Source organism: Chlorocebus sabaeus, chromosome 11 (genome assembly GCF_047675955.1).
Source record: "Chlorocebus sabaeus isolate Y175 chromosome 11, mChlSab1.0.hap1, whole genome shotgun sequence".
Lineage (NCBI taxonomy): Eukaryota > Metazoa > Chordata > Mammalia > Primates > Cercopithecidae > Chlorocebus > Chlorocebus sabaeus.
This window is the reverse complement of record NC_132914.1, coordinates 116,147,291-116,173,354: the sequence shown is the minus strand read 5'-3', so window position 1 is coordinate 116,173,354 and position 26,064 is coordinate 116,147,291. Positions and strand designations below refer to the sequence as shown.

General features: G+C 45.0%; 1 protein-coding gene across 1 annotated transcript in view; it reads right to left on the bottom strand.

The window, feature by feature from the left end:
- The window catches only part of SRRM4 (serine/arginine repetitive matrix 4), a 177,534-nt gene extending 154,918 nt beyond the window's left edge, over window positions 1-22,616 (bottom strand). Inside the window, exon 1 of the mRNA XM_008004893.3 lies at window positions 22,088-22,616. Coding sequence (XP_008003084.3) covers window positions 22,088-22,218 — 131 coding nt within the window. The 5' untranslated portion in view covers window positions 22,219-22,616. The remainder of the gene's footprint in view (window positions 1-22,087) is intronic.
- Between the last annotated feature and the right edge of the window lie 3,448 nt (window positions 22,617-26,064).

Genomic DNA, 26,064 nt, shown 5'->3' with positions numbered 1-26,064 from the left:
AACCCACAAACATCCGAAATCCAGACTAGAACATGTATTTATTAATTAAATAACTGATCAATTAAAAATTCATTAATAATTAACAGCCTGAAACATCTCTATCATACTCTATTCCCTGTACTTTTTGCCTTCATATTCTGATCATCTCTTCATATGACAATTTAGTAATATCATCTATAGAGAGAATAAAAGAATAATTCAGCATTTTCTCTATGATGGTTTGCTTAAGAGAACTTTGGGGAAAAAGAAGCCATGAAGATAAGAGGTCTAAGGTTTCCACTGAGATATGAAGGTGGAGGAGATACATGGAAAGGCCTGACCTCAAGCCACTGCAGCAAGCCCTTGGGAACTGGGGGTGACAAGACCTTCCAGTGCCCCTCTGATCTTTCTGCTGCCCATTAGGAGGGCTTGCTTTTGAAGCTGATCTGGGTGTGGTATCTTAGCCATGTGTAGTTTTCTCTATCTGGCAGGTGCCTCATTTCCAGTTGGTGACCTCCCCTCAGAACCTCTACCAGCTCTCCAGCTTAACAATCTCAAATCCTTGGAGGAAAGCAAGGAGGGGAAATGGAACTGAAAACATGTATAAAATTGCCCTCATTTTTGATAGCAATCTACGCAGTTGCTGACTTCAATCTTTTATAGCATGTCCCTGAAAGAATAAAAAATCAAGGATGCTACAGAGCCCTGGGGGCTGGGGCTCAGGATATGCCGGAAACTGTGAAGGCTCAGAGCTATTCAGTTTGGGTCTTAGATTGGATGACGCTGGTGTCGGGGGACGAGGGGGAGTAGAGACAGCACAGTCCAAATGGCTGGGTTAAATCTACTTGCCCCTGGTCTTTGAACATAGGTTGCAGCCCAAGCCTAGCCATCTTCCCACATGCCCTTCCTTGCTGGGACCCAGAGGTAGCTACATAGAGATAACTGGTAGCAATATGGTATGGTGACTGTGAGCACAGGGTGTGGGATTCAAACCCCTGCTTGATCCCTTACTAGTTGTGGGACCTTGAATGAGTGTTGTCACCCCTCTGAGCTCCAGGTTTCTCAACTGTAAAATAAGGATAATGAAAAGGTACCCGCCTTGAAGGGTGGTTGTGAGGTTAAAGCAATTTCATTCAAATGCAGCGTTCAGCAGCAAGGTGTAAACACTGGCCTTGGTGTAGATGCCTAATAGATGCTGGGTGTTACTGTGATCCTTTCTGTCCAGCATGGCCTTTGTCACCACCAGAGCCTAGTGATAGTCACTCTCCTCTGTACTTAGCCCCAGGGAAGGGCTGAGATTGGCTCTCCTAGTATCATATGTTAGTCCTGCACCAAACACGGTACATAGGGTAACTGAGAACTGTAATGGTGTCTATTGTGGCACTAAGTTGGATAGAGATAAGGTGGTATCAGACAGGAAAATCTTTCTGGAGAGAAATAAATAAAAATATTACAGTTCCTTTTATCTACCTTCTTACTTGGTTTGCCCCGCAAATGGAAAATAAACACTTCTAATCAATTAGATTTTCATCCTGTCCCAACTGTCCAATCAGACCCCAGGTTTCTGACAACCCCAGTGCCATTTCTCAGAATCCAGAAGAATTTGGAGAGAATGATTCCATCCCACACCCTTACTCTGTTCCTTGGGCGGAGGTATCATATGTGGTTCATCTTCACAAACCAAGTACCTAGCACTATAAGCCCATAGAACACGTTCAGTAGATACATTAACTCAATGTGCAAATGAATAAATGGGAACCAGTTTGCAAGGGAAAAAACCATCAGAGCAGATAACTCCTCAAAGATCAAAGAGAAACCTGAATTTTTTTTTTTTTTTGCTTGTTTTCTTTTCGTAATCAGCATGTAATGAGGACTAATGGCATGTCAGGCAACTGGGCTAAGCACTTCGTCTATCATCATGTTTAATCCCTCAGGGCCACATTGAAAGCTGTATTTCACGTAGGCAGTGTGGTCTAATGAGTAAGAACACAGGCTATAGAATCAGACCTATAATCAGAATCAGAATAGATCATGGCTCCAGCATTTTCTAGCTGTGTGAATTTTTTTTTTTTTTTTTTTTTTTCCAGACAGGGTCTCACTCTGTCACCCAGGCTGGAGTGGAGTCGTGTGGTCGTGTGATCACAGTTCACTGCAACCTCCACCTCCCAGGATCCCAAGGGATCCTCCTATCTCAGCCTCCCAGGTAGCTGGGACTACAGACATGAGCCATCACACCTGGTTAATTTTTGTTTATTTTATAGAGGCGGGGTTTTGCCATGTTGCCCAGGCTGGTTTCAAGTTCCTGGGCTCAAGCAATCTGCCTGCCTCACCCTCCCAAAGTGCTGGGATTACAGGCATAAGCCACTACTCCCTGTGATGCTGGAGTAGTGTGATGCTAGCTGTGTGATGCTGATCAAGTTACTTTCTCTCATGGGGGTTTTCCTTATCTATAATATAGAAATAACAATGTATGCATGACAGGGTTTATATATGAAACATAGTAAGGCGTGGGAAAATTTAACATGGTGCCTGATCCTTAGCAATTGTTCAATAAATGGTAACTGTTATTTTTCCTGCCCTCTTCCACTCATACAGAGAAATAACTTATCAGAGAAGCCTGAGATGCTCACATTAATATGTGATTCCTGGCCTGAAAGGCAATTCCTTCCTTGAGAGAGGTTGGTACTAAACTTCCTTCCCTTCCCACTCAGACATGCTATGAGACTGCCTTTCCCAGTTATCTTAGCACCCAGGGGACATTGTGACAAGCTTTCACCAATGAAATTTAAAGAGGAGTGTTGAGTCACTTCCAGCAGAGGCAGTCAAGAGTAGGTGGGACCTCTCCCACTTTGTTCACTTTCCTCATCTTCTAGCTGTACCACCACGTCACATAACTTCGAAGTCATGCCATAAGGGTGGGTCCCTGTATGCCACGAGAAGCAATCTCTCCTTCAACTAACATAGGAAGGACTAAGACAAGAGCAAGAGCAAGAAATGAATGTATCAATGAAGCGACTGAGATCCCAGAGCTCATCTGTTTTAGCTGCTAATCTTGCCTACCCTAACTATACCACCCTCATTTAATGGCCTTTTTATAACAATCTGAGATGGTGCTATTCTGCTTATTCTTTGAGCCCAAATGGTGTGTGCAGACAATAGACACTTCTTCATGGCCAGAGACCACTTTCCTTAGCAGAAAAATGGTGCTGGTCTGAGCGATTCTTAGGAAAGAGGAGAGGAAATGAAAGGAAATCCTCACCTACCTCCCAAGTTCCCCCATTGGCCAAATGATCCCATGACTACGAGTGATAAGCTTCCATTTAGGTTAGGCTCTGGAAGAATGCCTCCCTTTCTAGCTGTTTCTTGAGAAAATTCAGAACGAATATAATTATAGCCCAAGGACAGGGCTGTGCATGGCTAGATGACTTGTACTCACAAAATCTATGTTCCAATGGTAAACATATTTTCTCTGTCCCTTTTGCCTCTTTTCCCAGAGATGCCTCTTGCACCTGGAAATAGTTTAAACCAACTCTGACTAAAGCTCTGGTCTGACCTTGCCTAAATGGAGACCAAGAACACTGAGGTCTTTAGTACAGGGCCAGTCACAAGAAACACAGGGTCCACTGGTGTCAAATGTATTGGAAAGTTCACGGCTCCTTGGTCTGAGTCCCTTCTTTTCCAGAGATGGTGAGTGCAAAGGGGATGCTAAGAATAAACTTGTGTTATGCCTCAGTTACAGATGAGTAGGCTTATTTTAGCCAGTCACCTTGTTCACTTCAGCAAGAGAAATATCTGCTCACTTCTGTAAAACGACTCCGAGGTGTGTGGCTGGCAGCTACAGCACATTGCACTCCTTTGACGTGTGAGGTGTGCCGGGCACTTTTCCCATTTATCATCTCCAGTGGTCACAGGCCTTGGGAAAAAGTTATTTTCCCCATTTTATAGATGACAAAGTTGAGGCTTGGGGAAGTGAAATATAGTATACTACAGGGGTTGCTTTGCTGTACTGTACAAAGTATTATATTGTGTAGTGTGTTCTGTACAAAATACAAAATATCATGTGTCGTAATACTGTACAAAGTACAGTGCAGAGCAGTAAGTACCCTCCCAGCTCCTGGCATTATTTTTGATGTGTCAAGGGATGTGAACAAAACATAGTACTTGTTCTACTTAGTGCCTAGTATTAGAGCACCACTCTAAGGCACAAATATACATAAAGTGTTTGGGAAATTTAAAACACTATATACATGCAAAGTATTAATTAACAAGTTAATGAGTTGATTGACACAGAGGTAGCATAGGATAGAGGTTAAGACTATGGGCTCTGGAATCATATGGGACTCGATTTGATAAAGTTTGGACCTCTCTGACCTTCAATTTCCTCAGCTGCAAAATAGCTATAAGAATATTCCCTGTCTTACAGGGCATTCTAAGGCTTTAATAAGTTACAGTATATGAAATGCTTAGTATAATGCCTAACATACGCTGTTGTTACTGTTGTTATTATAAATAACTGTGTTAGTTTTAGTTGTTTCATCTATGAAATGGAAAAAAATAATTCTTCCAATCTCACAGTGATTTCGTAATTTGAGACTCTTTAAAATGCAATATGCCAATGCTGCAGATAACATAAATCACCCTCAAACTTAACACAGGCGGGACACAGCTGGGAAAAGATGTGGCGGAATAAGATTGGGCTCCCTGAGGCCGCCCCTCCCTGCTGCCTTCCCCTCCTGCCATGACATTCACGTGCCCCTGGCAAGACAAAGCTGGCATTGTCCTGACTCTGAGTTCCAGAGCCCCAGCAGCAGATCCGGCTCCTGCAGCCTCCCAGCACACTGCTGGCAGAACACATGGCCAGAAATAGCTCCCCAGGTGCAGGACTCTCCCTCCTGGACTTGCCTGATGGTATCATGAAATGTGCCTGCATCGCTTGGTATCCTAGCAATCAGCAGTGTGGGGGCTGGTCCTTGGGCCCCTCACATCCTTCCAGATAGGATAAAGAATACCTTTGTCCTGTCTTCACCAAGATTGTCTTCATTTTGTCTTCCTGATCCCACCCAGTAGCCAACTCCTCTATCACTCTTGGATTATACAAATATTTATTGTGTACTTAGTCATGCCCAACCTTAAACTAGACACTTACCCATTATATGTATAACCAAATCTCTTTACACTCCGAACCACTGTCTTGCGCAGTGCCTGTTCACAATTCTAAATAAATACGAATTGGGCATCACTTGTGTCCAGAGCCCTGTGCTAGTCACTGGGAATAGAGAGATAAAGAAGCCAAAGCCCTCTGGCCAAAGATATACATTCAAACACCAATTAACAGGTTCTGGGATTGTTTCTCTATTGACATTTCTATTGATCAACCTAATTGTTTATGTATTGCACAGTAATTATCATAGCTGGTTAGCCATGGACCAGCTTCTTTAGCCTTGGGCAAATAACTTCATCTTTTTGACATTCTGTTTTCTCCTTTGCAAAATGTGTCAGGAGAGGGAATCCAGTGATAACATTAAGTGAAATAGTGAATGTGATGAGCATGGCACCAACAGCATAGTAAATGTTCAATAGTTAGCACTTGATCTGATTCTTCCAAAAGCTGTAGCATCCCCTTCCAGGTGCAGGAAAGATAAATACATAGTATGCATACTACAACCTCCCATTCCTGCAAGAATGACAGACATTACTAATTGATCCAAGCACTCTTTGCTACTGATCTCAGATATAGCCCTACAGTCCATTTCAACACCGTGCTCTAGACAACCATTACCAATTAGTTAGAGATGCTGACACTCTGTGATTTTTTTTTCTTTTTGTCATATTGCTCTTATGCACTCAGTTGCACAGTTCTGGAGCTTGGCTGGCACTGTAAGAAATATCTCTCCCCTTTCTGAACATTTTTTTTTTGGTTGTTGAATGTAGCCTCCTCAGAGACCAAGCCATGTGACCCTTAGACCCAGACGTATGCAGATAGTGTCCATTAAATGTAGATCCTGATGCGTGTGCCTCTGATCAGCAAGCTTGTCTCCCATTCTACTGACTTGCCAAACAATCTTGGGCAAGTCAATTTTCCTTAGGGAACAGTTTTGATACATATTTTTTCCACACAGGTAGTGTGTCAGAAGGATATGGTAGTTAAAAACTTGACAATTAGTGCCTTACAAGCCTGAGTTTGAATCCTGGATCCACTTCCTAGCTGTGTCACCTTGGAGAAAGCACATAATGTCCCCACACTTCAGCTTCCTCCTCTGAAAACTGGAGATAATGACAGTATCCACCTCAGAAGCTCAAGCAGCTTAAAGGAGATGTTGCATGTGCAATGGGACAATATTTTGAGACCTTGATCTATGTGGATTTTTTTTCCTCTCCCTATATGCTCCCCTTTTCTTTTTCACCATTTAAGCAGGCCATGGGTTCTACTCTTATTGCCTCAGGGAGGCATGTGTCAGGCTGAAAACAGAAAGAATATGAGAGTGTTTTCACTTTTGCTTTTTGGAAAAGTCAAAGCCCTTAGGGGAAGGGATTTATGGACTGAGGAGAGAACCATGACGAAACACAAAGGAAGAAAGATTTCTTCAGAATAGAAAGACATTGCCTCCAGGCTTGAGAGAAGGGAGAAAGAGAGAAAAAGAGAGAGAAAGAGAGAGAGAGAGAGAGAGAGAGAGAGAGAGAGAGAGAGAGAGAGAGAGAGACCCATAAGACCAGAAAGGTGCCACATGGCAGTGATCATGGATGCTTCCACAGTAACGTGTGTGGACTGATGGCCAGCAGTCAGAGCTCTGCCAAGTTGGGCAGCCCTGGGTAAATAAAACAACCTCACTGGGCTTGTGTTCTCCTTTACATTACAAGGCTCTTTTCAATCACTCCACAAGTGAGTATAAAGAAGTGGAAATCCCTACTAAATCTGGTGCTTAGAGGATGTTTACCCCACTCCTGCCAACACCTTCCTCATTTCCAGCGACTCAGTTCATGCCCCTCTGGGGTGCCATCTTTGAGTTGAGCTGTGGTCAAGAGCACGTATGGTTAACTAATATCTCTTGTTTCCCTGTCTTGAAGGGTTTTTCCTCTTCATGGATAACCTTCTTGCTGAGAAGACACTTCCTGGCTGGTTGATTCTTCTGAGTGATTGCCCAGTGCAGGCTGGGACCATCGCTACTCCACCACTGCCCCATTCAGCCCCTTGAGGTCCACCTCATCTCTGTGCAGAACCTTCCTCCTCTATCTGAACCCGTCTTGGGATGGACTTCCACTGAACTAATCACCTAGAAACTCAGAAGCAGGAGAACAGTTGGGCCTCACAGGTGACATTTTCTACTCCATACCTTGACTCTGGGAAAAGTTTTACGAAAGAGAAAACTGTGGAAGCAAGCACGCCTGTGCTAACTCTGACCCTTACGAAGTGATAACCTTGACCAAGTTGCTTAGACTGTCTGAGTCTCACATCTACCATCCCTAAAATGGAGACAATGATACCTATTACATACAGTTGTGGTGAGGATTCAGTGAAATCTGTCTATAAATTGCCTAACAGAGAGCTTAGTTTAGGCATTGAAGTTATTTTAAATTACACAGCATTTATATTAACTTTTATGACCTTGGGCAAGTCACTTTACCTGCCTAGGCCTTAATTTTCTTTTTGATACTATTAACTCTTGCCCTGCTTTCTAGTCACTATTCATAAACATGTCTCCCATACCTAAATGAAAGCAAGTTGAGAAGACAGAAAATTTTATTTTTTGTGCTTTGCATATGTGAAATCTTTTTGCACAAGTGAAAAAGGGTCACAGCATTTGTTGTGATCCTTTGTTTCTGATATAAATGAATATGCATGATTATTTAAATATGCACAGCAAAAGACCTCAGAGAAGAAAAACAAACCCAAGATTCCTGCGGTTCTTTGGACCCACAATGTTTTATAGGTGTTTTGGAGAGAACTAGTACTGCAAGATCAGGTTTAACTTTATCCCTGTGTGGTCTTGAAAAAAATAATTTGAGCTGGTAGTTAGTTTCTACTGTCAGTTGAATGAAATGAATAAATCTAACTTTACCATAAAGGTGGGGAAATGGTGAAGAAAGGCACAAATTAGATGCTCCGTAAATGTTGGTTGGATGCAGAGGTGGATGGATGGGTAGATGGACGGGTAGATGAATGAGAAAAGGAAAAAGAAAATAGTTGTAGAATGGATGAATAGACAAAACGTTGGAAAATGGATGGATGGGTGAATGAAATAATAAATGCCTCAATTGTTGCTTGACTGATGGATGGATAAAGGGTGAATGGATGGATGAATAGGTGGTGGTGGATAAACAAATGGATGCAGGAATAGATGATGAGTAAATGTATGATAAATGGATGGGCGGATGGGTAGATGCATAAATCAAGTTCTCAGCAAACATAAAGTATTGTGCATCTGAAGAATAACCATGATTGCATAATGGCTGCACCTAACTGGGTCAGCCTGGGGTAAGCACTGCAATTAGAAGTCCCAAATTTCTGACTCAAGAAACACTTATTCTCCTGGTCTTTTTCTCATTCCTAGAGAAACTTGTTTCCGGAAAGGGTTCTACATTAATGTAGCATCAAACTGGCAAGTCCCAAAATAGAACTATAGGGCAGTGCAAGTGGACAGACATCCTGAGCCACATTCTCTCTGATGTGCCACTGTGGCACTGGGATGGAGCAGAATGGAGCCACATATTGGAAGATGTAAACAGCTTGTCAAGAATTTCCTAGTTTCCATATGGTGCTCCTAAGTTTTCTCATCTCTCCTTATCTCAGGAGATTGGCAGAACAGGTGTTCCCAGGAAGAGTTAGTGAGAGTTAGCAGCATAGGATTCAAATTCTGGCTCTGACATTACGTAGTTGTGTAAGTTAGACAAATCATTTACCTCTCTGATCCTTAATTTTCTCATCTACAAAATGGATATTGTCACAGTATCGACCTCAAAAGGTGGTTGAGCAGATTAAGTGACATATTGCAGACAAAGCACTTTTCTCAGTGCTGGGTATATAGTAAGTAGTCGGAAACTATTATTAGTAACTATTATTAATCCTTTTGACAGATGAAGAAGTTGAAAAATTGACATTTATGAGGTCACCGAGGCAGAGAAGTGAACTCTAGGGGTGAGGAGACCTGGATTCCCATTCACTGTACGACTTTGGGCAAATGCCTTTCCCTCTCTGAGGCTTTCTCTCCATCTGCATAACAGAGAATGGAACTCATGAACTGTGAGGTTTAGCCTTCTTGATCAGGGGTATAATTCCAGTGTCTTTTCTCACTCCACCACCACCATCAAACTGACTCACATGAGCCTGAGTGGCCAAAGGCAACCATTCCAAATACTCAGTCATACCAGGAATCAGCAACCACTCAAGTTAAGAACTTTTGTCCCCATATTACAGAGGAGGGCACTGAGGCTCAGGGTAGTGAAGGGATTTGCCGAAGGTCACACGGCTACTAGGTGATGGAGTAGAATTCAAGCCCAAGCACATTAACTGCAAAGCCAGAACTCTTCTAACTACACAACACCCCTCCCTTGGCATGCGTCAGAACTAACATTTGCTTGGTGACTGGGAGTTGATGCTTTCCTTAGGTTGGAGGATTGGAGAGATGGGGATGCAGAGCACACTATTTTCCAGGGAGGGGAAAGGCAACAGGCTTTTAAGAACTGGAGTAAGGATAGTAAACATCAGGGTGGCTGAAATGGCATCTTGCCCAAGTCGCAAGCTGGGAGTCTCTGTGGTGGAAGCCTCAGCCTGAGCTTCCCTGGAAAACATTAAAAGCATCTAGGAGCACTTAGATCATAGCCTCTAGCTCCTGCATTCAAACCACCACGTGGGGACAGTTCGAGAGTTGATTTGTTAAAAGGACATAAATGCTATAGAGCCAAGGTGGAGCGGCCAGTGTTCTGGGGTGTGGATAGGAGTGGTCAGTGAAAAGCAATCGTTTTTATTTTTTATTTATTTTTACTGTTTTTTTTTTTTTTTAGAGTTGAGGTCTTGCTATGTTGCCCAGGCTGGAATGCAGTAGCTATTCACAGGCACAATCCCACTACTGACCAGCCTGGGAGTTTAGATCTGCTCTGTTTCTGACCTAGGCCGGTTTACCCTCCCTTAGGCAACCTGGTGGTTTCCAGCCCCTGGGAGGTCACCATATTGATGCCAAACTTAGTGCAGACACCCCATTGGCATAGCACACTTCAGCCCAGAACTCCTGGGCTCAAGGGATGGATCCTCTGCGTCAACCTCTCGAGTAGCTGGGGCTGCAGGCATATGTTATAGCACCCAGCAGAAAGCAATCATACTAGTTTTTCTCTTTCCAAAAACCCACAAGTGCCCTACAATGAACCTATTGTCAATGGCATTGATTGCTTGTGAGACTTTAGGCAAGTGACTTGACTACTCTGTGCCAGATTCCTTCTGCAAAATGAACAGTTAGGGAGGGTTGGGCTACAGCAATCTTGAGGCCACCCCTACTTCTTCTAGTTGTCAAGGTGTCTTTTCTTTGGGGGCCATATATAACCAGGACCCACCATGGAAAGAAGGTTTCCTGACCCGCATGCACTCTTCCCTCTGCAGTTTGGGGCCTGTTCTGCCTCAGTCTTGTCCCTTCCATAATGGGGTACATGGTGTTTCTTCCTAAGGCTACTGATCTCTGGGTTCCCCTTTCGATTTTGGGGGCCCACTCCAATCCCCCCATGCCCCTGAGGCCATTAAGAGGAATGTCATTCTAAGAGACTCTCCATGCAGGAAAAAGATACAGTATATAGAGAGCAGTTGAAGAAGGCATGATGCTGGCACACTCTGTGGGTGAACAGAAATGAGAGGGATTGAATGGGATTGCTTAAGCCAGTGCAGCCTGGGTCAGTGATTAAAGACAGTCACACCGTTCCCACCTTTGCCTGGTGATCCCCGCTCCGCTCAGTGCACAACCTCTTGGGGGACAGAAATCTTGCCCCACAGTGGCATGAGGGCACTGAACTTGGAGTCAAGAGATCTGGAGCTTATTCCAGGTCTTTATAAGAACTTAAGCCTCAGTTTCTTCATCTTTAAAATGGACATAACACTGGTACTTACTGAGGATGAAACAAGATCAATAGTAACTGTTTAACAGTGACAATAATAATGAAATATCATTATTTCATGGTGTGACTTTAGGAAAATCATTTCACATCTCTGAGCCTCATTAGTCCGTTTGTAAAATGTGAATAAATTGATTTTTCTGTCTTGTTTCCCCAGGGAACTCTGAGCAGTGTGGTGTCTTGGGACTGGGTGCCAAGCAGCCCATATTTTAGCTACAGCCTTGGCACTAATTTTCTGATGCAATGTGGAATGCCCTGTGCTCTTTCTGTGACTCAGTATCCCCATCTATCAAATGAAGATACTATATTTGAGTTCTGAAGGTCCCCTCTGGCTGCCCTCTCATCCTGACAGTAGACTAAGTGCCACAGTGAGGCAATGAGGATTTATAGAAAACTGACCATTGAAAGGTGGTGTAATGATGATGGCCTCTCATTCCTGCAGCAAACAACCATCCATATGATAAATCCTGCACCACTGCTCAGATACCTACCCCTTCCGGGTGTGAGGTGGGTCCCAGAATCACCTGCCACCTGGCTGTGGACAGGAGGCTGGGGCAAAACACTGGCCAAACAAAAGCCCCTTATCAGCTAGAAGCTCTGAAATCTGATTCCAGAAACACCCAGAGCTGCTCACCTGCTCTGCTAGGCACAGGCTGGGTGCGGACGGACAGGATCCCCAGACCAGTGGGTGGGCAGCAGGTGCCGCAGGAGACCCTGAGGGGGAGGGATGTCATGTCTCACAGCGTGGGTGGGGTCACCAGAGAGAACCAGTGTCTGGTCACCTGGTCGCAGCAGAGAAGTTCAAACAAGAGCCCTGAGGCTGGGCAAACATCACTTCTCTGAACCCAGAGCTCACCTACAGGCTACAGACCTTAGGTAAATCTCTCTCTTTTTGCAGGCTTTGTGTTGCTTTCTGCTAAAAGAGGAGCTGAATTAGATCAATGGACCCCAAAGTTTCTTTTATCTTGTATCTCTCTCAGTGAGAAATGCTGAGAACAAAACCCCAATATATGCGTATTTGTTTACAAATTACACATGCGCACTATGGTTCCAATATATTAAACATGTTATCAAACCTATCCTTCAGCCCTCCACGTGTAAAATGAGATTGGGTGATCCCTAAGGTCCTGTTAGTTCTACGATTCTAATACTACACCTCTGTAGGTCTCTGAGTTTTCTCATCTGTACAGTGTGCTTATGGTCGTATTGTCCTCATTAACAATTTATTCAACAAATATTTAAAGATTACCAACCTTGAGCCACTGTACTAGGTGCTGGGATACCACAAGGAATGAGACAGGCATGGTCCCCAGCCCCAGCGGTTCAAACAATTCTCCTATGAATCAGAGGAAATAACATTGCTGGTTTTGAATACTGGCAATTCCATATGGTTCAGACTATTAGGTGCGAAAGTGATTTGAGGGGAAAGTGCTACAGTTCACGCATTCTACCAACATGTGTTTGGCCCCTGCCGTGTCTCTGGGGAAAGAGATTCATTCAGCAAGGAGCTCATAGTCACAGTCCCTCTCCTCATGATGCCTCGACCGTTAGGAGAGGCATGCTTTAGCCAATGATCACCCAAGTCCACATACAATTACAAACATGTTGAAAACGGTGATAAGAAAATAATGTCTGTAATGAGGGGTATGACTTCGAATGCAGCATAGTGGAAGGATCCCCAAAGAAATAGCATTTGCTCTGAGCTTGGGAAAGTGGAGTAGGTATAAATCAGGCACCAGGGGAGAGGAAGAGCTTTCCTAGCAGCATATGCAAAGGCTCCATGGCAGGAAGGAGCCTGGGAAATGTGAGTAACTAAAAGGAATAAGATACAACTAAACCAGAGGAAGTGAGAGGTGGCATTTTAGAAATGGTCTCAGGGAGGTGGGCAGGAACTGGACCATGAAGAGGCTAGAGGCCATGGCAGGGAGCTGGCTCGGTATACTTAAACATGGGGCCAGGCATGGTGGCTCACGTCTGTAATCTCAGTACTTTGGGAGGTTGAGGAGGGTGGATCACCTGAGGTCAGGAGTTCGAGACCAGCCTGGCCGACATGGTGAAACCCTGTCTCTACTAAAAAAAAAAAACCACAAAAATTAGCTGGATGCAGTGATGGGTGCCTGTAATCCCAGCTACTTGGGAGGCTGAGGCAGGAGAATTCCTTGAACCTGGGAGACAGAGGTTGCAGTGAGCTGAGTTCACACCACTGCACTCCAGCCTGGGTGACAGCAAGACTCCATCTTAAAACAAAAACAAACCAAAAAAACACAAACATGAGAAAGTGATAGATGGAGTGAGAGGGGGCTTACATGGTCTGATGTGCTTTTCAAAGAGGTTCTTCTGGGTCTATGTGGATAACAGATAACAGGGGCAAGGAGAGAGGAAAGCAGTATTGCTGCAAGTGGTATGAGATGGGATTATAACAATGGCAATCACCTAAGCTGATTGAACATAAAACAAGATGAGCAAAACAAAACAAAAACACCCCCAACCTTAAAACCCAAACCACAGTGACAGGAAGTCCAGCCAGGAAAGAAGAATATACTTGCAATCAGACGGGCCTGAATTCAGCTCCTGCTTTCATCACTTACACGCCGTGTGATCGTGGGCACACACTGAATTAAGATGACGTAGAGACAAAGCTGAACCAAATAGAACAATGCCGAACCCTGACACAGTCATTAAGCAATTCACATCTACATGTGTCTGTTCAAAACAAATAGCAAGATCCTCCGGATGCAAAGGTTTCTCATCTAGAGACTCCTCTGGTTGCTGGATTCCCAGGGCTTACCTCCCCTCTCTCATATCATTTTTTCCTCCTCTGCAAAGTGTCTTATCCTATAAACATGTTGGTTAAGAGCTCTGGTTCTCATTCCTGTTCTGACTCTTACCAGCCATGGGTCTGTGAGCAGGTCATGTCTACTCTGAGAACCTCCGTTTTCTCATCTGTAAAATAGGAAGACACCTCTATTCTGGAATTATTATAAGGATAGAACTGGATAAGAGATGAAATATGTTCAGCACAGGGCAAGGCACATAGTAACACCAGGCTCTCAGCACACACATTCCCACCACAAGCAAGCATGCACACACACCATGAGGATGCATGCTTCAGGCCCAAATGGCACCTTTCTTTCTGCAGAAGTGGCAACTGTCTTCTAAATTCCTGCTCAGTTGCCTAAGCTTAACTTTTAATGAAGCCAGAGAACAGTGATCTGTTGGTGTTTGTACTCAGCAAAGCTGTCCGACAGCGGCATCTAAGCTCTGGGAATCCAGCAACCAGGGGATTCTCCGAACGAGAAATATTTGCGTCCAGAAGATCTTAATATTTGTTTTGAACAGACACATGTAGACATGAATTACTTAATGACTGTTTTAGGGTTCAGCATTGTTCCTGTATTTGTTTTGGCTTTGTCTCTATGACATCTTAATTCAGTGTTCTATTTCACGGAGCTCCGCACACTGGCTGTAGCATAAGGGAGCTCCCTCAGCAAAATTTCAAATGGAGTGGAGGGCTGGAAGGTGTAGGGGAGAGATACACAGAGGGAGAGAGAGAGAGAGAAAAAGCAGACTGTAGCTTCAGTGTGTGCAGTGGAGGGGCTACTGGGTGCAAGGGATAGTCTAGGTTTGCATGCATGAATATGAGAGACCAAACCCTTGCACTGTGGGAACAAAATCTGTCACTGCTATTTGAAAGTCTAAACAGCGTCTTTAAAGTTTCCTGATCTGATTGATCACAGTCAAGAGACTGTAAATTTCATGCTTGTCCATAACACATGGAGGGGCCCAGACATGCTTCTGATACTGCTGTTCAAAGTCATCACTGGCTGCATCAGAGTCAGGAAAGAGGAGTCAAGAGAAGCAGATCAGACCGGGAACTCTGCCTAAGGCAAGAACCCCCCACTGGGACCACCTCCTGCCCCCAGCGTAGGACCTCAGAATTTCCTAAACTGGCCTACAAGGCCCCACTTGATCTGTTTTCTGCCTGCATCCTGGGAATCATCTTCTGTCACTCTCCCATTCACTCACTCTGCTCCAGCTACAGTGACTTCCTTGCTATTTTTCAAATACACCAAACATCCTTCTACCTCTGGGCCTTTGCACTTGCTGTTCCCTCTGCCTCAAACAATTTTCTCTCACTTATTCTCACAGCTCACCTCTCCATTCGGGTCCCTAATCATGCTGTCCAACAAAGCAGCTCCTTCCCTTACCCTCTATTCCTTTCCTTGGCTTTATTCTTCTTTATAGAATGCATTACCACCAGCTCTCATTTATTTATTTGGTTCTTCATTCATTGTCTTTCTCCTCCATGGGAATAGGGAGTTCCCGTGTTCATTCACTGTTACGTTGAGTAGTGGTTCAATAAAAATGTTGAATCACTGAATAAATGAATGAAAGTACAACTTAATTTTTTTTTAGCCAACGTGCAGCTTCTTCCACTTTGTGTATTAATTCCCCTGTGATTAATTTTATCTTCAACAGTTGCAGGCTCGCTATAATCCCCCCATCACTGGTGGTTGTTCGTGGAATGCAGACTGGATTTCCTATCAGCCAGAGCTAGTCCATGAAGGACAAGAAGCCTAATAGCCCACGCCAGAGACTGCATCCTTGAGCTGGAAAATTTATATTATATGAGCAGCTCCCTTCCACGGCTCCCCTCCACTAGCATTGACTATTCCCTAGCAGTTAATGTTCCTCTCAGAGAGTTTAGCCTGCTTTTTCTCCTGGGAAAAGAAATGGTCTTCAGGACCCTGCTGGGGGCAAAGGTCTGATTTTTTCTGATCATCCCTTGCATTTGTAGATAAAGTTAAAGAAATAGAAGAATCATCCCCATTTTGCAGATCAGATAACTAAAAATAACTGTGTGACTATAAGCAAGGGACTCCAAGCTTCATTAAGCGTCTCTCCCTCTGCTGTTTTATTTTTTTTTACATTCTTCTGTCTTTATTTTTCTCTACATTATCGTACTTAAGACAATAATATGTTTCACGGTTTCAAATAGCTAGAAGGAAAATACTGAATGTTTCTAATAAAAGAAATTATAAATGTTTGAGATGATGGATATGTTAATTACACTGAGCTGATCACTGTACATTATATGTATCACAACATCACTATGTACCCCCCAAATATATGGAGTTACTATGTAAAAACAAATTTTAAAAACTAAGAAGACTATCTGCCTTATGAAATATGTACTTACGTTGTATCTACCTTTGCAACTAAACTCTGAGGCCCTCACAGGAGGACATTCAACATTTTTCTCCCCAGTGGGCCTGGCAAATAGTAATGAAAAAACCTATCATTTATTATTAATAGCAAGAGCCAACACTGATGGAGCCCTGACTGGGTGCCAAGTAGCACTTTCCATAAATTAGCTCATCCAGTCCTCACAGCAGCTCTTGGAGGGAGCTGCTATTATTAGCCCCATTTTATGGATGAGAAAACTGAGATTGAGAAGGTCAAGCTGCTTGCCAAGTCTCATAGCCTGTAAGCATTTGCAACCAATAAAATAAAACACTTCCTCTGATTAGTGTGCCCTTGGGGTCTGTCAAATGTTTTAAACAGCTCTACCGATCTCCAGTGGCTCTTTAGGGAGCACCAAAACCACATTTAAAAGTGAATACAGAGCACTGGAGTGCTCAGGAGTCCAGTCCACAGAACCCAAGCATCACTACTGAACAAGCACAGCCCAGGTAGTAAGGGGCTTTAGCATCCCCCTCTCTGCATCTCATTGGGTAACCCCGGCATAGTACACAAGGGCATCTGCTTTATGGAGAGCTGGGTTTGTATCAGGCACAGTGCCATGCTCTTTATATAAATTATCTTATTCACTCCTCACTACAACCCCAACAGAGGAGTATTTCACAGGTGTGGAGGCTGAGGCACAAAGAGGTGAAGTGACTAGCAGGTCCTGCAGTTTGCACGTAGCAAAGAAAGATTTGAGCCTGGATAGATTTGACTTCAGAGTTCAAACTCTTCATCATTCTTCATCTCACACTTCAGTGAAAGTCTTAGGAACAAGCAATTAAAGAGCTCTAGTTTTGCTAAGCCCCTGTGAATTCTTCCACTTCACAGGAAAGTAAATCCAGCCACTCTGAAAAAAAAAAATGGGATTTTTTTTTTTTTTTTTTAACGTATTGTTCTTCTTCTGCAGCACACCTGAAGTGTTCATGGAGAAGATGGCACATGACCTGGGCTTCCTTCCCTATTAAAAGAGTTAGGGTTTTAGGGATGTTCCCTTTTTTTGGTGGCCTGGAGCAGGGGTGGAGGTAATGGAGACTCACAGGCCTGGAAAGCACATCCAAGTGGCATTTAGTCCAACCTCCTGCCCCCATACTGGCTAACATGTCTACTTGCCTAGCCAGACAGATGTCTCTATCTAGGGAACCTCATTCTGACACCAGGGAGAGTCAAATCTATTTGTAGTGTGTGTGTCTTTCAAGTTGCATTGATCAGAAGCCTCAGTGTCTCAGAATTGGGGGTGGGGTGGGGAGAGAGCTAATCTGTTGCTGGGTTTGAACCATGCACACTCATCTAATTAATGCATCCAACATTCACTGAACATCTACCACATCCTGCTTCTCTAAGATAGCACGTTTGCCAGGTGAACACAGCAGAATGTCAGAAATGACCCCTGCAACCAACCCCTGCATCCCATTCAACAAATTTCGCCTTTCAAAAGGAGAAAGGTTTGACCCAAACAATAACGCTCCCTTCCTAGAGAAAAACGCTCATTCACTGCCAGGGCAAGCATTTTCTGTGACCCTCAGTACATTGGCTCTTAACCACAGGCTGCTGCCAGAAAATCGCCTCTCAACAGCCCCTCACTCTGCTCCTGGTGATCAAGTCAGCACAAACATGCTAACTGATCTCTTGGCACCAAGGGGAGCCTTGAATTAAATGGTTCAAAGGCATTTTTTTTTCCGCCTTACAGTTTCCCTTTATGCAGTAAAATCTCCAATAGTTTGGAATTTATGGCCTTTTGGACAGGGCTTGGGCTGAAGTCTGCTTCTGGTCTATTCTGCGTAGAAAGGATTTTCGAAGAAAATTAATAGCTTGCTAAAAGAATTGTAAGGAAAATGTGCATTCTATTTAAGAGGATCTCTTTTCTAGTCCTTTACTAACACTCATGCATCCACAAACAATTGATATGCTAATTTCAAATGATTTTTACTTGTTCATTAAGCCTTTAGCTGCTACTATTTGTCAATATGGTGATATGAAATCATATTGTGGTTTGATCTAGCCTTAAGCGCTAGGTTTTTGCTGAGCTGAAACTTCTTAGATACAAACTTTTCTAGACTAAGCAATTACGAAAGAGCATCAAGTTAACGCCAGGCAAAATGACTACCCTTCTTGGGTGGGGATAAAAGGAAGGTGGCTCTCTACACTTTAGAGATTCACATGTCTTATCAATTCATGCTGGTTCCCTTCCTGCTGGGAGATAAAGTTTGACAAGGACCACTCTATATCCTAGTTTGCCTGGGATTATCTCTGTTAGATCTTCCATCCTAGAATAATTACTAACGACACCCTCTTTCATTCTTAAAGACATTTTGATATAAACTGTAAATCACATAGTCACTGTAGATTTGATGAAACCATGGGATTAAAATTGTGATTTTTCCAGGAGTTTGAGCTTTCTTTAGACTGACAGTACCTGATCTTCTCTATACAAACCAACAGAATGCTCCATGGAAATGTTATACCAATCAATTCTGAATCTGAATAATTATGTATTATCCCCAACTCCCTAACTGAAACAGTCAGATCAGAAAGCAACTAACCTTTTCTCAGAGACGAAGATTATGGGACCACTCTCTACCCTGCCTCATGTGTGTTAATTTCATCTGAATGTAGTTGTCCATCAGGAGTTGAAATCCCAATAAAAATTGTCAGCATTACTTGGGGGAGACAGGGGTAGGCATGGAGAATCCAACGATGAGGAGTTGTTGCTTTCCTTTTGGCCACTATAAGCTTTGCTCCAGAGTCAATGTCTACTAAACAACACCATGTACCACACACAGGGGTAGAGCTTTACCTAACTCAATCCTTACAACCTGCTGTCTGAGGGGCTACTGTTATTATTCCTATTTTCAAGCTCAGTGTGGTAAACTACTTGATTGGGATACACAACTAGTAAATGATAGAACCAGGACATGAATCCAGGTTGTCTTATACTCAAGTCTGAGCTCTTAACCACTGTGATATACTGCTTCCCACTCTGCTATACTGTTCTGACATTTGAGGCAGACATCTGGTTGCAATTTGATACATTATAAAGATATTGCCTCACCAAGTATGCCTCACAGAGGGGGAGAGGAGAAAGAGAGACTAAGCAGGGGGTTGCTCGGATTGCAGTTGCATGATGTATGCATATTGCTATGAAATCAATGAATTGAATATATGTTTCTATCCTGGTGCTAAATTACCTTCAGAGATAGACTTAAAATATCCTGAGGAAGTTTATTTAGGGGGGTGGCCTTCATCTATAAATAAATATTAAGTGTGTCACCAACAGGACTGACTAGTGGTTCCTCCACACACTCTCTGCCATCCGCCTGCAGACTGCTACATGTGTTGGTCTGCCGAATGTGATCTGGGCTTGACTCATGGAACTAAACAACATTTCTGATGAGACTAAGTCCCCAGATTGCCTCTAGAGGAAGCCACCAAAACAGAGCTGATATTGTGCCAATGCCTCTATCTTCTTTCCTCTTGAGAACTCAGCTTTGGAAACATGGTACTTTCACCCTTAAGTAAGTGTGGAATGTTGAAAAGGAAGTGGAAATTGAATGTCACTGGATGTGGCTGCCTTGGGTGAGAATGGGGATGATTCAGGTTTTATCTGGTCTGTGAAAAGACAACTCCAATCCAACCTTTCCTGAGGACTTGGAAACAAATGTTCCCTTCTCACTCTCTACCCCAAACCGGGAGTAACAGTTATAAAACTGGAATCTGTTCTACAGAGAGGCCACGCCTATTACAGAAGTATTACACAGGATTCTCCTAGCATGACATAAATCGAGGGCTTATGGCTCAGGCTTTCACCCCAGGGGTGGTTTCTACGGCAAAGAAGACCCACAACATGAAAAGGCACCAAGAGTGAAATGATACTGGTTGCAGAGGGGGAGTGGAGTATTATAAAAGTCTCAAAAGGATTACATTAGAATTAGCAAAAAGCTGCAGAAAGCGTGAGGGTTGAAAGACCTTGTGCGCCATTCATGTGATTGCAAATATGACCAAGAAAAGGGCAGGAAAGTAACAGACAGACAGACAAAAGTGGAAAGTACCAAGCAAGGTGGACATTAGGTGTGCTTTCTTGAATCAAAACACCACCAGGAATCCGCTTTCCTCTCCCCGTACCCCTAAAATAGATGGAAGACTCTGGACTAAATGCCATACTTCTAGTTTCCAGTGAAATTTCCTCTAGTTCCTTCTACAAGGGCATTTTCTTTGGCCAGTGCAGCACCTGATTAGCCAACAGTAGGTACATTCCAAAGGTGGAATAGATAGCAGAAACCCAGGAAGATAAAACCACTGACGTCAAAACTCTATACAAAGAACCTCCTTCAAAGCAGAGAAGCATCAGCTTTTAGCGGCATTTGGTATTGTTGTTCCCCTTCTCCAGCCTGTGTCGGTGGGTGGGTGGGTGTCCCCTCCTTCCCATCTGCAAACACTGGCTGGTGCTGCTTCAGCTTGCAGCCTGCTACACGCTACTGGCCTGTTGTGTTGCTTGTCCACCCATTCCTAAAATGGGACACCCATTTCTCTAAAGACCTGTGTGATCCTCTACAAGACAGTGAAGAGGAAAACTTCTCCAGTCTGGCTTTGATTGTTCAGGCGTAATTCCCCATACGTCTTCTACCTCACACCCACTGGAAAGTTCAGAATCAGTTGTGCCAGAACAGACGTTCAGTCTGTCCGAATCACTTTTGCAGACATGTTTTCAATCTGCTCCCTAATGCAGACTGCCAGGATTAATAAATCTTCCAAGTGGTCCCCCTGGTCAACTTCTTTCCTTTCTCCCACTAAACCACTCATCCAACACCAGCAAAAGATGAGTTTTCATACTGCCTTGATTTTCCCTGACAGAAGGCACAGCCTTCTTCCTTTCATTCTCAAAGTCCTCTAAATTGAATGATTTATGAAAAGAATTGGATTTTTCTCTGTCTTGGAATGCTTCTATTTTCCCCCAACCTCCTCTCCCTCTCACCCCACCTCCTGTTCCCCTCTTTCTTTCATTTTTTCCCTTATTCTTCCTTCCATCAGCACCATGTCTACCACCATCCAAGGATCTGTTCTCATCCCAGAGTTCAAAGCAATCGATTATTTTTGGAAAAAAAACAAAAAAGAAAAACAAAATAAAACTCTTCCAAGATCATCTTCACGATCTTGGAAGGCTCCTCCCTGACTCCTGAGCTCAGAGTCTTGGTTTTGGATGCTGGAGAGGAGAGAATTCAGCAGCAGCGGCAGCAGCCGCCAGAAAGGCGTGGAGGAGGGTGCTGTTTTGGGTGTATTTGAGGCAACAGCATATGGGCTTTTGTCAAAAATGTTCAAAGCTCTCTAGCTTCCGAGCCGAGGATGGAAATGTGTGCTATCTCTGAACGCTGCTTGAGCTGGCTTAATTCTCCTTTTCTGGTACAACACCCCCCAAACTCCTCAAATCCACCATTATTTGGCCCACCTGCCCTCTGGACTCTGTGACACCAAGAAAAGTTTTTCAGTCAAGTCGTACCCCACCTGCACCGCCCACCCTCAGGTAGCAAAACCTCTTGAATAGGAGCTACAGGGTTCCGTTGAGCGTTGCTCCCCCCACAAAGAATTCCTGTCCCTTCTCACCATCTTCCACCTCACACAAGCAATGAGTTCCCATGTTTCAGCGGGAGCCGCCGAGTAGTGACGGGAAAAGACAGGCGCCCTGGCCCGACTGCCTGCATCCACCCCTCCGGGCTATAAGGCACAGGCCAGAAAGGGGGACCTTCGGGATCCCCCCTTTTAAGAAGGAGATCATTACCTTGGCAGCGGCTTGCGGGCTGTGATACTGGCGACAATGATGCTCTCGGGACGGGGGGTGGCCACCGCTTTGAAGGTTCCTCGCCAGAACTTCTCAAAAAGCTGCTTCTCGCCTTGCTGAACGCTCGCCATCGCCAACCCAAAGGGGCCGGGGCGCCCGGGGCGCTGTCCGAAGTGCTGAAACGTGGATTCCAAACGGGGGCGACACCCAGCTCTGGTCTCTGTCCGGGTGAAACCCAGAGAGGGGTGGGGTGGGAGAGATCGGAGTTCAGGGCGGGGGATGGGACGCCCCAGTCCGAGCAGGCAGCAGAGAAAGGAGGCTTGTCCGCTGGGTTTTCTTCGCCCTTCTGGGTCGGCTCCTGGCTGCACTCTGAGCTGGCTGAGCCTCTGCGCCCCAAGAAGGGAAGGGAGGGCTGGCTTTCTGGGCAGCGCCAAGAGAGAAGAGGCGACGGGGTCGGATGTGTGTGCGTGCGCGTGTGAGCTCCGGCGCGCCCGGGTTTTGTCTCTCGCACAATGTGACGTTGGAAGAGGAGGCTGGTCGCGCGAGCTGCACTTTCCTCCCCCCTCTCCGTTTCTCCTCCTCCCCACCAACCCCCTCCTCCTCAGGCTCAGCCTCCTGCCGCCATCTGCATAACAAAAGCCCGCAGGTCTTGGGAGGAGAAAGGGCGGGGCGTGCGCCTGTCACCAGGGCCCCACAGCGACCGAGTTGCAGCGCTGACCCCTCTGAGAAGCCATCCTGGCACCCCAATCTGCGCCAGGCAGGAGATCCTGCTTCCCAGGCCCCTCTCCTCTCCCATCATCGCCGGCCTTCCTCAGCCCTTTCTTGGGTGCCCTTGGGGCCAGGCCACCTTTCTTCCCAGCCCCTTCACAAGTCTTGTAGCTGATCTTCTGCCGGGGAGAGGAGGGGCGGGAGGAAGGGGGTAAAAAACTTAATTTATCCACCCCGGCCGGCCTCCCCCGGACCCTCACTTTTGGCAGAGACGGCCTAGGCCGGTACAGAGGGTCCCCTGCATTCCTCTTTGAGCCAGGGGTTAGCAAGGTCTTCACCACCCAGAAAGTGCCATTTGATCGACAATCCCTCACCAGTTCGGCTTCTCGCCATCTGCCGAGCCGGGCCCCCGCCCGCCAAGGGGCGCAGCGTTACATCTGTGCATGCGGAGCTGTCAAGGGTACCTCTTTTGTGTTTCACAGCCGGCCTGCCCAGCGCCCCCGCCGCCAACCCCGTCCAAAGGAAAGAGTTCCCCTCCCACCCCACCCCACCCCACCCCACCCCACCCCCATCCCCTCCTGGGGAATCCGCCTGCAGCCACTTTTCCTAATGCCGCTAGTCTCGGGAAAGGAGCACGTTTTGGAAAAGAAAGCGCTTAATGGGAGGGTTGGAGAGGAAAATCTCGAGGATTAGCAAGGGGATAGTTACTTTTCCCGTTCTCTCCTCCCCATCTTCTTACCGCCTTGCAATTCAATCGTAATCCCAAGCAAGTGGAGGTTTAGAATCCCAGATCAACCCCAGGCACACAGGATCTGGTTAGAATGACTCTTGTTTCCCCGCCAGGGTTTTCATTATAAAAAAAGATATCGTGGCGGGACCCCTCAGCCCTTGCCTTCCTGGAAGACTTTTAATCTTAGCAGAGTTGCTACTCCCCCATCTCCCACCTAACGCCGCCCCACCCCGGCTTCCACTTTCCAGGTTGTCAATTCCTGGAAGGAGGCCTCACTCAGTCTTAAAGGCCTCCAAGCCCCTGGTGCTGGGTTCCAGTCACAGCGAGAATAAACTCCTGCTCTTTGCTAGTGCAGATAGCAATGGGGACCCAATGAGGGCAGGGTAGAGGGGGAGGCGAGGGGGTTGGGGGAACAATGAGAACTCCAGAAATTCTCTGAAGGGGAACAGGAGGTAACTAGGAGGTGAAGAGAAAGAGGCCGACAGAGAGGATAAGATGGGGCAGGAGAAGAAAGATCCTTGGAGTAAATGAATACCCGTCCCAAAGAGTATCTACGTTTCAAGCGTTTGTGTTAGATATGCCTGTGTCCGCTTATCTGAGTGCCTGAGAGCGCTGCTCGCTCTGCAGTGACCCCTTCTGGTCAACGACGAGCGGTGCATTTGCTGGCTTCTTAAGTGGGTTGCCGGGGGAGAGGGCCCAGAGATGGGGTCAGGCCTGGGAAGGTTGGAGGTGGAGCAAAGTGGAGACTAGGCTAGCCCCTTCCCTCCCTCTCCCTCTTACCTTGCGCCCCAAATGCCCCATTCCCCGATTGGGCTCGACCCCCATTTCCCATCCAGAAGTTGGTATCATTGTCAATGCAATCTAGAGCTGGCTTCTTAAGTAGCCTGGCATCTTTAAAACTAACCTTAGTCATGACATTTAGGGTATGAACTGAGTCACCTGCAGGAGAGAGGTAGGTGGGGTCCTACTCCTACAAGATCAATCAACATCTTCCAGCTGTGTTCCTGTTCCTAATCCCTAAAATGTTGACAGAGCTCCCATTTGCAAGACATTGCCTTTTTAAAATCCCATAGTAGCCAGGTGAGGCGGGAGAGAAAGCTGCTCTTATTCCATTTTATTTATTTATCTTACTTCAATAGCTTTAAGGGTGCAAGTGTTTTCTGGTTACATGGAGGAATTGTATAGTGGTGAAGTCTGGGCTTTTACATACCTGTCACCCAAATAGTACCTTACCCCCAAGAGACCATTATTAAAAAGTAAAAAAAAACCCAAAAACCAAAAAACAATAGATGGTGTAGACGCAGTGAAAAGGGAACACTTATACACTGTTGGTGGGGATGTACATTCGTACAACAACTATGGGAAACAGTGTGAAGATTTCTCAAAGAACTAAAAGTAGACCTGCTCATTCTTTTATAAAGACACATGTATGCGTATATGTTCACTGCAGCACTATTCACAATAGCAAAGACATGGAATCAAACTAAATGCCCATCAGTGATAGACTGGATAAAGAAACTGTGGCACATTTACACCATGGAATACTACGCAGTCATAAAACGAATAGCATGTCCTTTGCAGGGAGCTGGAAGTCATTATCCTCAGCAAACTAACACAGGAACAGAAAACCTGATACCACATGTTCTCACTTATAAACGGGAGCTAAATGATGAGGACACGTGAACACATAGATGGGAACAACACACACTGGGGTCTTTTGGGGGGTGGAAGTTGGGAGGAGTGATCAGGAGAAATAACTAATAAGTACTAGGCTAAATACCTGGGTGATGAAATAATTTGTTCAACAAACCCCCATGACACAAGTTACCCTGCGTAACAAACCTGCGCTTGTATCCCTGAACTTAAAATAAAAGTTAAAAAATGTAGACCTGCTATTCGATCTTACTCTATTTTAAAGATGAAGAAGTTGAGGATGACCAAGTGACTTCCCCGGGGTGATCCTGTAGGAAGCAAAGGAAATCTGTGAAAAATACAGTTTCTGTTTTTGCTTGGTGGAGTGGAGGACGGAGTGGGATACTAGGCATGTCAGGATGGAGTTTCATTTAAGAATAAATCAGATAACATTGAGCCACATATTTAGAAGCACTTGGGGTTGAGGCTCCTAAACTGGGAGTCTGCAGTAATCAGTTCAGGACCTGGAATCCAGAATGCCTGGCTTCAACTTCCAGCTCTGCCATTTCCTAGCTGTGTAATGTTGGAGGAGTGACTTCACTTGCTTATGTCACAGTTTCTTTATCAATGCTATGAAGATTTTTTTGTTTTTTGAGATAGAGTCTCGCTCTGTTGCCCAGGCTGGAGTGCAGTGGCGTGATCTTGGCTCACTGCAACCAACCTCCGCCTTCTGGGTTCAAGGCCTTCTCTTGTCTCAGCCTCCCTAGTAGCTGGGATTGCAGGCACCTGCCACCACAGCCCAGCTAATTTTTTGTATTTTTAGAGATGGGGTTTCATGAAGATTCTATAAAGATTATAAATAATATGTTTAGATGAACTAGCTGTGAGGATTGAAGGAATTAACATA